This window comes from Stegostoma tigrinum, chromosome 25 (assembly GCF_030684315.1).
Source record: "Stegostoma tigrinum isolate sSteTig4 chromosome 25, sSteTig4.hap1, whole genome shotgun sequence".
Classification (NCBI taxonomy): domain Eukaryota; kingdom Metazoa; phylum Chordata; class Chondrichthyes; order Orectolobiformes; family Stegostomatidae; genus Stegostoma; species Stegostoma tigrinum.
The window spans coordinates 48,748,743-48,761,871 of record NC_081378.1 but is presented as its reverse complement, the minus strand read 5'-3'; the positions used below and the strand labels follow the sequence as shown (position 1 = coordinate 48,761,871).

At 43.1% G+C, this 13,129-nt stretch overlaps 1 protein-coding gene across 3 annotated transcripts; it reads left to right on the top strand.

The window, feature by feature from the left end:
* Positions 1 to 286: 286 nt before the first annotated feature.
* On the top strand, positions 287 to 8,195 carry bhlhe41 (basic helix-loop-helix family, member e41). Of its 3 annotated transcripts, none has more exons than XM_048553700.2 (6): positions 287 to 398; positions 1,600 to 1,684; positions 1,785 to 1,839; positions 2,087 to 2,194; positions 2,483 to 2,594; positions 3,514 to 8,195. In XM_048553700.2, exons 2-6 carry the CDS (start codon positions 1,605 to 1,607, stop codon positions 4,365 to 4,367), a joined length of 1,209 nt encoding a protein of 402 aa, XP_048409657.1. In that variant the 5' UTR covers positions 287 to 398; positions 1,600 to 1,604; the 3' UTR covers positions 4,368 to 8,195. The 3 variants fall into 3 exon arrangements, with proteins under 3 accessions (XP_048409657.1, XP_048409661.1, XP_048409658.1); XM_048553704.2 differs by lacking the exon at positions 287 to 398 and adding an exon at positions 498 to 515; XM_048553701.2 differs by lacking the exon at positions 287 to 398 and adding an exon at positions 1,362 to 1,498.
* The last annotated feature ends 4,934 nt before the right edge of the window (positions 8,196 to 13,129 follow it).

Sequence of the window (13,129 nt, the reverse complement as noted above, 5' to 3'; positions counted from 1 at the left end):
TGAGCAACGTGCCGAGTTCATGTCAGGTCTCTGTCCTGAATTAACTCAAGCTGTCCCAGTCCATCCATTCCGAGAAATTATTATTGCCTTTTGTAACTACTTCAAGGTGACTATTCCACATACGTTAAGGTGGCACAGTAACAAGCTGCAATTTTAATCAGTACCTATGTACTGCTCATACAGTATTTAAATTTCTCCTCGGTTACCCTTTAAGAAAAACGAGTCTGGGCACCATATTAGACAGTGTTGCTGTAAACAAAATAACGGAATATTTAATTAAGCAAATTGGGCGTGGATGTACCGGCACATGGTGGAGGTGAATGAAGTTTGTGGGCTGTTGGAAACATAATGGCACTATGTCTTGACCTGCAGGGAAGATTCCAGATTCTGGCTCTGAGGTCTGGCTCCGTCTCTGTGCTAACGTGGGTGTGTGTTGGATATAAAACGTTAACTCATGCAGCAGGATTTCCAGCAGCCGCGAGCACAGATATTGTTTGCTGTGTCATAGTCACACGGTATTAAACCCGGGGTCGGGGGATTGTGTTATTTTCTGTTATAATGATGGAGAGATAATGGGGGTGGCGGGAGACAGAGGATGGGTGAAAATTCTTCCATCACACTGACAGCGTTGTTGGCGAAAAGGCGCTTATAGGACGGAATCTGCACTTTGGTTGTGCAAACAGCTGACCCGCTGTGTATGACCCTTTGCACTAGTCAGGTTCCCCTTGAACAACTCTGCTGTGCATCATTTAGGTTCGTGGGGGTCGGGGGGAGTGTAAGAGATGGCCTTTCTTCGGATAGAGTGACAGTCTAACGCTTGTTTTGTTTTCTTGATGTATTGCTGTACAGAACTAAATTGCATTTGTGACTCTATTTATACAAATATTTTTGTTTTGATATATTTCTGAAATAAAACAAAATTGATGCGGAGCGTCGACGTGCAAAACATTCGCGTTTGCAAATAGGTCATGGTCTGTCCAATAAATATTTGCCTCTGTTTGCGATGAGGGGAGTGGAATGCACTTTTGCAAACCGCTTTTCAAAAAAAAACTTTTTTTAAATAAGGAAAGCACCCTTTCTGGACTCCCCGAGAAGTGAGGCAGAGCTACATTCAGGCAGACAGCAGCACAGTCACGGGTGCATACTGAACACATTGCAAGCTGCCAAGGTTTATGTAACAGAAGGTTACAGTTTTCCTTCAATTTCCTTCCTCCTCTTTTTTACTGGATGTGGTGGTTGTGGCGGGGGGGGGGGGGGGGGGGGGCGTGCTGAGTGGGATTTTGGGGGCTGGTGTTGATGCTACACGTGAGTTGCAGGAGCTGCTCGCTGCGCCTGCGCTTCTTTTGCGACAAAAACTCCGACCAAGAGAAGCAGAGGCTGAATATAGAGAGAGGCAGATACACAGAGACTGACAATTAGATTGTCTGCACTGGGGGCGGGGGGTCTGCCCTCTGTCTGGGCATCCTTCCCGGCGACTACAACCTCTGAGCCAGTGCTGGTCGGTCACTTGTGTGTGTGTGTGTGTGTGTGTGTGTGTTTTGGGGGTGGGGGGGACATTAATTTCACTTTTATAATCTTCACCTCCCCCCCCCAATTCAGGAATAATGCAGGATGATCTACCTCTTTTGCAAGCCACTGCTTGCTTAACTGAACGGACGTTACTAGAGAACGCAGACTTTTTTGGGTGAGCTTGCATCTTCCCTCTCGTTTTCAGTCAGCCCTGTTGATAATAGTGTTTGAATTTACTGTTTTTTTTCTCTCCCCCCCCCCTCCCAATTTGACAGTGTGGAGTCCCGCTCCATCTACGTATGCAAGTCAAAGCGGGCAATGAAACCAAAGGTAGGCTGACTGATCTATCTCCTCAGAGATGTACTCCTCATTGCCCACCTTATCCAAACTTCTCATCACTTCTGCTTTCCGTCCGTCCGTTATTTAATATACTTCAAACCGTATTTCACTGTAAAATTGTCACAGCTTAAAATGCAGTGAATATAGCGCATAGCAACAGCGTTGCCTCCCCCTCCCCAGTTTATGTGTGTGTGCGCGCACTGAAATTATGCGTCTTGGCTTCACGTTGTTTTCTTAGGAAGCCTATAAACTACCACACAGACTGGTCGAGAAGAAAAGACGGGATAGGATTAACGAATGCATTTCGCAGCTTAAGGATCTGCTGCCCGAGCACCTGAAACTGACGGTAAGGTACTGAAATCTGTGCGTTCTCTGTTAACGCAGTAGTGCGTGAGCTTAGCCCCGGAGAAATGGGGAGATACATAACTCATATCAGGAACCGGCGTGGGCTGCTTCTTATCTGCAGCTCACGGAGCAGTGAGGAGCAGACACATTTACAAAGTGTGTTTACTGCAAGTAATACTGATAACTTTGTTGCTGTCAGAACTGTTTTTTAAAGTTATAATTGAAGAAATAATTTATAAAAATTAAATTGCCCTATTCTTCCACCCTCCCTCCCCCCATTCCATCCAAGTCATTGGGGCATCTGGAAAAAGCTGTAGTACTGGAATTAACACTGAAACACTTAAAGGCATTGACCACTTTAACAGAGCAACAGCATCAGAAGATTATTACTTTGCAAAATGGTAAGTGACAGGACAGTGTTTTAAATAGATATTCTTTTTATTTCCATAGTGTCTTACATGTCTTTGTGACACTCTAGAGAGTTTTGCAGCCTTTGAGATACTTCTGGAGTGTAGTCACTGTTCCAGGAATGAGAAAAAATAGAGTAGATGTTATAAAAGTTTTTCAGAGTCCTCATGTTGTCAGAGTTGAACCTGAGATCATGTGTTTTCCAGTTAATGTCTTGTATGATCAGCAATAGTTTTATTTGTAGAATCATTGAGATTTTGGTAACTGTTTGTTTCTCCTTGCTTAATCACCAATTCTGGCTTCCGAAGAGATTGAGAAAGAAACAGGAGGAGAGCTGGAGAGCAAGCTTTCCAGGTTTTGCCGTCATGAATCTGTTTGTTTTCTCATGGCTGTGCCCAAAAGCTGATTTCCTGAAGTACAGTTTGCTTGTGTATTCCCATGTCTGGCATCATTGCACACTCAAGCTGAATGATCTGCAGGCAACTTTCACCCCAATACGTACAACTCCCAGAAAGATGCAAATCAAAAATAGGAGACACAGTGCCCTTATATAAAATACTAAATTTGGCTCAGGCCATATTTATCTCATCGGTTTTATGAGGTTGGCTCAATCTGATCAGGCGTAGATATTTTAAGTCAATGCTCTGTCCACAAAAAAATTATTTTAGTTCACAAAGGTCTCAGATATTAAATTTGACTGATGGAAGTTGGAAATTGATAGTTTATAATTTACCACAGTTATGATGAATGGGATATGAGATTTATACCCAGCTGGGAGGATAGACAAAGGCTTGGTTCTAACGCTGATTCAGGATTTGTTTGTCATGGTGTTGGAGCAGTGTTGTTTGGAGAGTAGTTGTACAGAGTCAGGATCCGTCACTTGTGATCTGCCTTTGTATGTTTTTTTTTGAGGGGACCGTGCCTTGAAAGGTGCCACACAGTCAGATCTGGATGCCTTCCATTTAGGATTTCAGACATGTGCCAGGGAAGTGCTGCAACACCTGACCAGCTTCGAAAACTGGACTCCGAAGGAGCAGCTGATTGGCCACTTGCACCGTGCTGTCACCCATCTCCGAGCCAATGGGGAGATGCCGACCTTGGGGGCAGGGCAGGCCGATGCTCAGGTGGTGGTGGCGGTGGCGCCAGGCCAGGCCGGTCCCGGTGGCAACTGTGTCCCGGTCATCCAGCGGACACAAGTGGTGGAGCACACTGGGAGCGACACGGACACTGACAGTGGCTATGGAGGAGAAGGGGAGAGGGGTGAGGGGAGAAGTGAGAAGGAGTTGACTCCATGTGACACATTCAGCCGGACTTGTGACATTAAACAGGAGACCGATGACCGACCAGCCAAAAGGGTCAAAGTTGATCTGGCAGGTCACGTGACCGGCTCTGAGGAAGGCCTCAAGCCTGCTGTTCACCCGATGATGGGGATTGGCATGATGCCCACGCTTGGTCAGCAGCCCCCTTTCTGTGTGCCCTTTTATCTCATCAATTCCTCGGCAGCTGCTCCATACGTGCCCTTTCTGGACAAAGCCAACCTGGACAGATGCTGGTACCCAGCTCCCATTCCAGTCCTTTACCCTGGCATTCCTGCCATTTCAGCCTTGCCACCCAATAGACTCCTCTGCCAGGACCTCTCCCCGGGCACAGGCCCTGGTTTGCCGCCCCGTGCGTGTGGGTCCGAGGCAACTGGGCTCCTTCTCCCAGCAGAAGGAGTTTTGAGCCCAGATCTGGAGCCACGGCGATCACCAGACAGCAAGTCCTGAAGCAGCCACCATGCTCCTATTGTTCCCCTCCATTCTCGCTCCCCACGTACCAAACTATAGAACTAGGCAGCAAACCTCACAGAGAGGCGTAGAGGTGGAAGGAAGTGAGGTCCAAAATTAACAACCATACACAGAACATGCAGTTTGAGGCTACACAAATTAGCAATCTCAGTTCTGACAGTGGGTAAAGATCAACTTGGATTAGACTCATGTAAAGTACAAGAGCCATAGAATCTTACATACAGAGGGGGCCTTTGACCTATTAAGTCTGTACCACCATTTTCCTACGCTAGATTCATACTCTTCGAATTGGGGTTTAACCCTTGTTTGTGCTGAGTAATTACCTGGCAGTCACTTTGCAGATTAACCTCTCCCTCCTTTCAATACTTGTGTTCATGTCCCACACCTAAAAATGCTGGAGAAGCTGTCATATTTTTCTTTCTCCATTAGTTTGCGTTTGATGCCTGTTTGACTTAAAAGATTTCACAGCCCGAGTAAAGGTTTAAAAACAGCATGTTCTGCATTTCCCTCTGCCGATGTTTAAAACAAGAAGACAGAATGAGCAGAGGGGATTTCTCCAGTGTGCCGAGAACGCAAACCATTTGGATCTTCACACCTTTACTTCTGAGTTAAATACAGATTTCAGAGAGATCACTGCCTTGTGCCCATCAGTTCATGGCTGACTGCCTGCCTCAGTCCTGCTTGGAATTATGTGTTAACTCTTGTGGCCTATTTGTTTCAGAGATGAAAGTTGCTGGGCGCATTTAATGCTGTTTGTCTCCTGCAGCCCTCTTTCTGCTGTTCAGTTGGAGAATTGAAAGTCGCAGTTGAGAACCTCATCACCCAGGCCGAGGAGATGGTGGCCTCAGTAAGACCTATTTTTAGTTGTTGCCAAGGCAGCTGGTTTGGTGATGCTGTGCGGGGTTATGTAACAGCTGAGAGAAATTCCTGCCTGAGCGTGATCCAACACTTGTACTCATCCTGATTACATTGCTGTTGCTGAATGCCTGACATGCTGTGTCCTACAATATTGTGAAATACATATATTGCCTCAAGTAGATTTTGTTTGTGTACTGTAAATAGTTTGTGAATAATGATGAATATTGTCTGATATGCTATTTTTGTATGGGGATAATGGCACATGACAACCCCTGAATATTTTGTTTTGAATGAACTGAATTTTATGAAGAGTTGTTCAATAATGTTTTGCACTTCTTGTTAGTGCTTTACTGCTTATGCAATATTAAGTTATTATAATAAATATTGTCTGCATTTTAAAAGATAAAAACTGATTCACTCCCATTATAACTTTAGAGTAAAGTGTGTTCCTTTTCTTTACTAAAAGGTCCAGAGAGGCAGTTAGATTGCACAGACGGTGGGGCATATCTGTAGAGGGAGTGCCAGAGGTAGTGGTTGGGGCAAGTACAATTTTTGTCATTTAAGAAACATTTGGGGAGGTACATGGGCAGGGTAGATATGGAAGGATACGGACCAGACGTAGGCATGTGGGACTAGTTTACTTGTGAAAACTGGGCAGCACGCACAAGTTGTGCCGAAAGGCCTGTTTTCATGCTGTGAACTTCTATGACCGTATGTCTAAATGAATTGCACATGGCTGGAATCTGTTTAAAATTCTTGCAGTCTACAGCTAAAGAATTTCATCAATGCGGATTTTAGATTTGGGAATACCGAAAAGGGCAGTCGTGTGCAACTGGTCAACTCCTACGTATTTTAAAATTTAGAATAAAGCTGCAGAGAGATGGAGACACTCAGTCAGTTTGAAAGGAGTTGTGTTGGATTCTTAAGAGTTCTATTTATATTTGCAGTCCTGCATTGATTATGGTTGTCAATCAGTTGGTGATTTCCACTTCATCTGAAAGTAATAGTGTTAATGAGTCAATGTGAAAGTTGGCAATATGCTAAAAACTGATAAATATGCAAATATTGCTATCAACAAATGGAGTAAATTATATAAGCCACTTGCGAAATCCATTATTATTGGAAATGAATGTAAAACTGGGTCCAAAATGATGGTCATCCTCATATTGCACTTTCAGTTGGTTTTGGATGATATTGTAGGACTGACTAAGGTAAAGAGATAGTCCTAGTGATCTAGGGTATGAATTTTGTAAGTTGCACATTTGTTATTTGTATTAAAACAGGACTAAGTGCTTCACAAGAGCTTTAGAAAATAATACAGACAAACCTGTGTAATGTACTAGAGCAGATGACCAAAGTCATGGTCAAAGAGTTGGTTTAAGGACAGTCTTAAAGGAGGGAAGAGAGATAGAGTAGTTTTAGGAGGGAATTCTAAAGCTAATTCTTGGCAGATGAAAGCATAGCTTCTAGTGTCGGGGCTATTGAAATCTGTTGATGAGCAAGGGGCCAGAATTGGAGGAAATCAGCAAACTTGGAGCATTGTGGAGGAGATTCTTAAGAGGCCATTGTCCACGCCCTGCCGTTTCAGCTCATAGCTGATCATCTACCTCAATACCACCTTCCTGCACTAGCTCTATATCCCTCAATATCAGTAGTCTCTAGAGATGTATCAATGAATGAACTTGAACACGTTTATCAGTGCATGTCTTTAACACATTCAACGATTGAACTCCTTAGGCCTCTGTGGGAGTGAATTTCAAAGATTCCCCACTCCCTGAGTGAAGGGGAAGCAATGGCCTACTGATAGATTTTTAATCCCCACACTTAGGTAATGACCTGGGTTTCAACCCCACTGTGACAGATGGTGGAATTTGAATTCAATTAAAAATAAAATCTGGAATTGAAACTATAATGATGACCACAAATGTTATCGATTGGCAAAAAAAATCTATCTGGTTCCCAGATCTCCTTCAGGGAAGGAAATTGTCATTCTTACCTGGTCTTACTAAATGTGAGTCCAGACCATCCAGAGAGATGGGCAATAAACGCTGGTCCAGCAGTGATGCTCACATTTCATGAATGAATGTGAAAAAAGAGATTCGTTCTCATCTCAGTCTTAAATGAACTCCCCCTTATCCTGAGGCTATGCCCTGGGGTCCTAGAGGCACCAGACTGGGAAAATGTAACAATCGATATTTACTTTGTCTCATCCTGGAGAAGTTCTGTAAGCATCGTTGAGGTTACCCTTCCTTATTCTTCTGAAATCTAAGAATACCTTCCAACTGCTCAACATTTGAAAAGAGTTCCTCCCTTTCTGATATTCAACCAAAGTGGACAATTTGACATGCTTATTATTTCATGTTATGTTCTACCTGCAATGTTCTAGCTCATTTACTATTTCTGTCCATCTCTTGAAGCCTCCGTGCACCCTCACTGCTCTCATTCCCACCCAGTTTGGTGTCATTGGCAAATTTGGGAATATTGCAATTGATCTCCAGATCCAAATAATTTGGAATCATTGTGGAGCTAATGCTGTTCCTCTGGTATCCCACCCTGAGAGTGATCTGTTCAGTCCTATTTTCTGCTTGTTAACCACTTCGAAGTCCAATTTAGCATATTTGCCCCAGTGCCATTTGCTCTTACTGTTCTGTGGAGAACCTTATCCAGTGTCATACCTTTGGGCAGCTCAGTGGTTAGCACTGCTGCGTCACAGCACCAGGGACCCACGATAATGAAACGTGAGGCTTGGTGAACACAGCAGGCCCAGCAGCGTCTCAGGAGCACAAAAGCTGACGTTTCGGGCCTAGACCCAGCTTGATTCCAGCCTTGCATGACTGTATAGGGCTTGCACATTCTCCCCGTGTCTGTGTGGGCTTCCTCGGGGTGCTGCAGTTTCCTCTCAGAGTCCAAAGATGTTCAGATTATGTGGGTTGGCCATGCTAAATATGCTGTAGTGTCTTGGAACGTGCAGGCACGGTGAATTAGCCATGTGAAGTACAGGGCTATGGGGATAGGGTGGGGGACTGGATCTGGGTGGGATGGCCTTCAGAGGATCAGTGCTGACTTGATGGGCTGAATGGCCTGTTTCCACTCTGTAGAGATTCTGTGAAAAACCTTTTGTAAATCCGATTCAAGACATCCACTCATTCTCCTTTATCCATGCTACAATTAATACTCTCAATAAATGTCAACTGGCTTGTTGAGCACGATTTCCTGTGAGAACTCCATGTTGACTTTGTTCGGTGCCACCATTTGTTTCAAAACGCCCTGTTGTCACATCCTGTAAAACAGATTTTAACACCTTCCCTACAAATGACTTTAAACTGGTCTGTTCACAAGGACAGAGCAAATGGAATTCAATTGGGAAAAGTGTGAGGCAATGCACTTGGAGAGGATGAAGAAGGTAAGGAATCACACTAGAAAAGGCAGGACCCTGGGAGGTCTTGCTGTGCATTTTTACAGATTCCTGAAGGTAGCAGGTACGTGGATGAGGGGGTTAAGAAGATATATGGGATGCTTTCCTTTATTGACCAGCGTATAGGATACAAGACAAAAGAGCATTAAACTAGAACTATAAAATGCTGGGTAGGCTTTGACTGGAATACGGTGTACAGTTCTGTCAACTACGGTATAGAAACATAGAAAGTAGGAGCAGCAGTAGGCCATTCGGTCCTTTGAACCTTTTCCACCATTCAATACGATCATGGCTGATCATCCAAATCAGTCCCCTGTTCCTGCTTTCTCCCCATACCCTTTGATGTCTTGAACTCTAAGAACTATATCAAACTTCTTTCTTCAAAGCATTCAATATTTTGTCCTCAATCACTTTCTGTGGCAAAGAATCCCACAGTCCCCGCACTCTCTGTGTGAAGAAATTTCTCCTAATCTCAGTCCTAAATGGCCGATCCTGTATCCTTATGTGACTCCTAATTCTGGACTCCCCAGTCATTGAAAACGTCTTTTCTACGTTTACCCTATCTCATCCTGTTAGAATTTTATAGGTTTCTATGAGATTCATCGTCGGTCTACTAAACTCCAGTGAATATTTCATGCATCAGTCCAAAAGCATCCACTCCCTCCATCACCAACACTCAGTCACAGCAGTGTGTACAATCTACAAGATGCACTGCAGAAATTCACCAAAGATCCTCAGACAGCACCTGCCAAACCCATGACCACTTCCATCTAGAAGGACAAGGGGCAGCAGATACATGGGAACACCATCACCTCCAAGTTCCCCTCTCTGTGCTAAACTATCATTTAGACTTTATATGAGATTTTCCTGGGAGTTCAGACAATATTTGCTCTCATTTTCTTTCATGGGGTTATATTATGATGGAAGTTCAGTGTTTCCGTTCAATGAAAGCTGAATTCAAAAACATGGCTTACAATAAACCAAGCAGAAGGTTACTTTAAGTTGACATACAGTTATTCTTAAACTATTGAAAACAACAAATCCTGGAGATCACAGAGGGTCAGACATCCATGGAGAGAGCAAGCTATTGGTTTGTGTCTAGGTGACTCTTCAGCAGAGCTGATGTGAAGTGTGGAGGACTTATTCTTACTATTTATACAACAGTTGAAGGGTGGGTTGGAGTGCCGTGGGGAGAAAAGATGTTGACAGATCAGATTAAGTGATTGGAGTGTGAGAATGGCAGAAGAATGGTGTGTCTAACTGCCAGACTGGGAACAACACAGTATCCCACAGCAGGGACAGGGGGGACGGTGTAGCAGGGGAGAGAGGACATGGTGACAGGACAAGCAAAGCTAAAAGAAAGGGAAGGAATGGAAGTTGGTTCACAATTTGAAGACGTTGAACTCAATATTGAGCCCAAAGGGCTCTAAAGAGACTAGCCTGAAGATAAGGTGTTGTTCCCCCAGTTTGTGCTGTGACTCACTGGAACACTGCAGCATGCCAAGGCACGTGAGCAGGATGCTGTGTTAAAATGACTGAATTATTACAGTGTGCTGCATGTTGCTACATAATAATTTGCAAAATTTATTTGCACTTGATTTTCTGTATGCCCAAAAACAAACCTCGGTGGCTGTACCTCAACATGTTGCTTCTTTCTGAGAGGTGCAAAATGGCCGACACCTATCCCTGACAAGCTCTGCAGAACATGGCTGACAGCAGTTAGAACATGTGGGAAAATATTTGGTTAATGTAGCCTCAGCAAATAGGACAATAGCAGTTCTGTAAGAATCAAGGTCACTGGCTGGGATAGACTGTGTAGCTGCAATTGATCACACAATAAGAACATTTTACTCTAAGAAGTTGTTCCCCTTGAATTATTTAATCAATCTGTGACAGTATTAAGAGTCGGTTTTAGTTCAGATCCTTCAGATAATCATAGATATAGATTCCCAGGTAGTTATAGATCCACATGTGGGGGCGGATGGGTCTGGTTGGGATGCTTCAAGGGGCGGTGTGGACTTGTTGGGCCGAAGGGCCTGTTTCCACACTGTAGGTAATGTAATCTAATCTAAAAAATATGTACAAAAAACCACTGAAAGTAAAGATTCAAACCAGTTCCAGACAGTAGAAGTGTCTGCCCCACCCCCCCTTATCATTACAGTCTGTGAAAACATCATGACCACCAGCCTGTCCATTTCTTTAAGGTGCTGTACCAGAGAGCCAATCACAGAGGGATAACTGAACGGTGCTGAACAGAAGTATCAAAGTTGGGTGTTGGTTGGTGGTAGGGCGTATATGCACTCTAAATTTTAACTGTATACAATCTGAAGTTTTAATGTGTCCTGCTAAAACGAAAACCTAAAACTGTGGCGAAGTTGAACCAAAATAAAGTTGTACCTGAATCTACCACTGGACTCAGACTCTCCTTGGAAAATATGAGATCTAACGGGTTTGTGATGGGCTGACTTCTAGAAGCACTGCAGTTCACATGGTATCGTGGCTGTCACAGTGCTATTAGGGAGGGAGTTACCCCGCAACACTGAAATGTTGTTGGGGCTGCACTCTTTAGGAAAGTGGGGAGTATTCCATCACACTCCTGACTTGTGCCTTGTAGATGGTGGACAGGCTTTGGAGAGTCAGGAGATGAGTTACTCACCACAGAATTCCCAGCCTGTGAATCGTTATTGTAACTACAACGTTCATATGATGATTCCAGTTTAGTTATTGGTCTGTCTAATTCCCAGGGAGTGGTGTGCAGGGGATACAGTGGTGATAATGTCATTGAATGTCAAAGGATGATGTTCAAGTTCTGTCTTGTTGGAGATGGTCATTGCCTTGTGCAGAATAAGACAAGCAAATAAAATTTGAGAAGCTACCTACACTGTATCAATGAGATGAACAGGCAGAGGAATATGGAACAATTGGGCACTACACCTGAAAATATAACAAATTATATTTATTTACATTAATATTTAAATTGGCATAGACTTGAGGAAAAAGGCACATTGAATTATTTTCACTGTTCTCTAATCTGTCAATGACACAACAGGTTTTTAATTCATTTATTTTATAATAGACAGTGATATGCTTTCCCAAATTCTTTGTGTGAAGTTCAATTTTTTTAAATCGCCCACAGGAAAATTCTCAAGGTAAAACAAAGCAGGATTTAGTAATGCATGCAAAAATCAGGGGGATTGGTTCACAACACATCTCCACACACATATGCATCCAAGGAAAGAAGAAAGGGAAAGGAAATACGTTTTAAATTGCAAAATGCTTCAAAGCAAAGATGTTTGTTCACATGAATTGGAGTCCAATAAGTTAATATCCTTTGAGTTGGTTTGTACATTCTGTTCTCTTCCCTATGACTTGTTATGGAAACTGCAGCTGTTGTAAACTAAATTTGGTTAACTTTGCAGTCAAGAGACAGATGCTTTCTTTAAATTAGCCTTTTGATGGAGATTAAGGCAGCATTAATTAAGCTTGGAGCTGCATTGTTGTTTTCTGGTGTTACGAGCAAACTGAGGAGAGAAGTCAAAAACTATCATTAGATAAGGCAGTTCAAATAAACTAGGAGTGTCAGTCACATGACAAGTTTGGGTTGAGATATTTTAGTGAATGAAATTCCTTGATAACTCCTCACCAAATTCAAGCTGTAATTAAAATATATCAGAAAAATCGTTAATACCATTTTTAACATAAGGAGTTTCAAAAGTTTTCTTTCAAACCACTCCAGCTGGGAAGATACGTTGTCTGTAGATCTTTTGTGTGACTTGACTGGGATGTCTCTACTGTGCAATGAGTGTGATATTTCAGAAGGACGATATCATCTTATGTCCTCTGCCATTGAGAAATTTCCAGAAATTGTGTGACTGGCATCATGTGATCAGTAACAAATGAAGAATGCAGTCACTGATTCAGGTGAAAGACATTTGGGCTATTAAAAAAAGCTGGATTGTAAGTTCATGGATGATCTGATTGAGGTGGTCAAGGATCCTTGATAAATGATTTGGAAGTGAATATGGGAGGAATGGTTAGCAGGTTTGCAGGTGACACTAAAATTGGGGGTGTAGTGGATGATGAAGAAGGTTACCTCAGTGTACAATGGGATCTTGATCAAATGAGCCACTGGGCCGAGGAGTGGCAGATGGGGTTTAATTTAGATAAACGTGAGTTGTTGCATTTTGGAAATTAGGCCAGGACTCATATGCCTAATTGAATGGCCCTGGAGAGTGTTGCTGAACAAGGAGAACTTGGGGTGCAGGTTCATAGTTCCCTGAAGGTGGGCTCACAAGTAGACAGGATAGTGAAGAAAGTATTTGGTATACTTGTCTGTATTGGACAGTGCATTGAGTACAGGAGTTGGGAGGTCATGTTGTGGCTGTACAGGACATTGGTTAGGTCACTTTTGGAATATTGCATTCAGTTGCAGTCTCCCTGCTATAGGAAAGATGTTTTGAAACTTGAA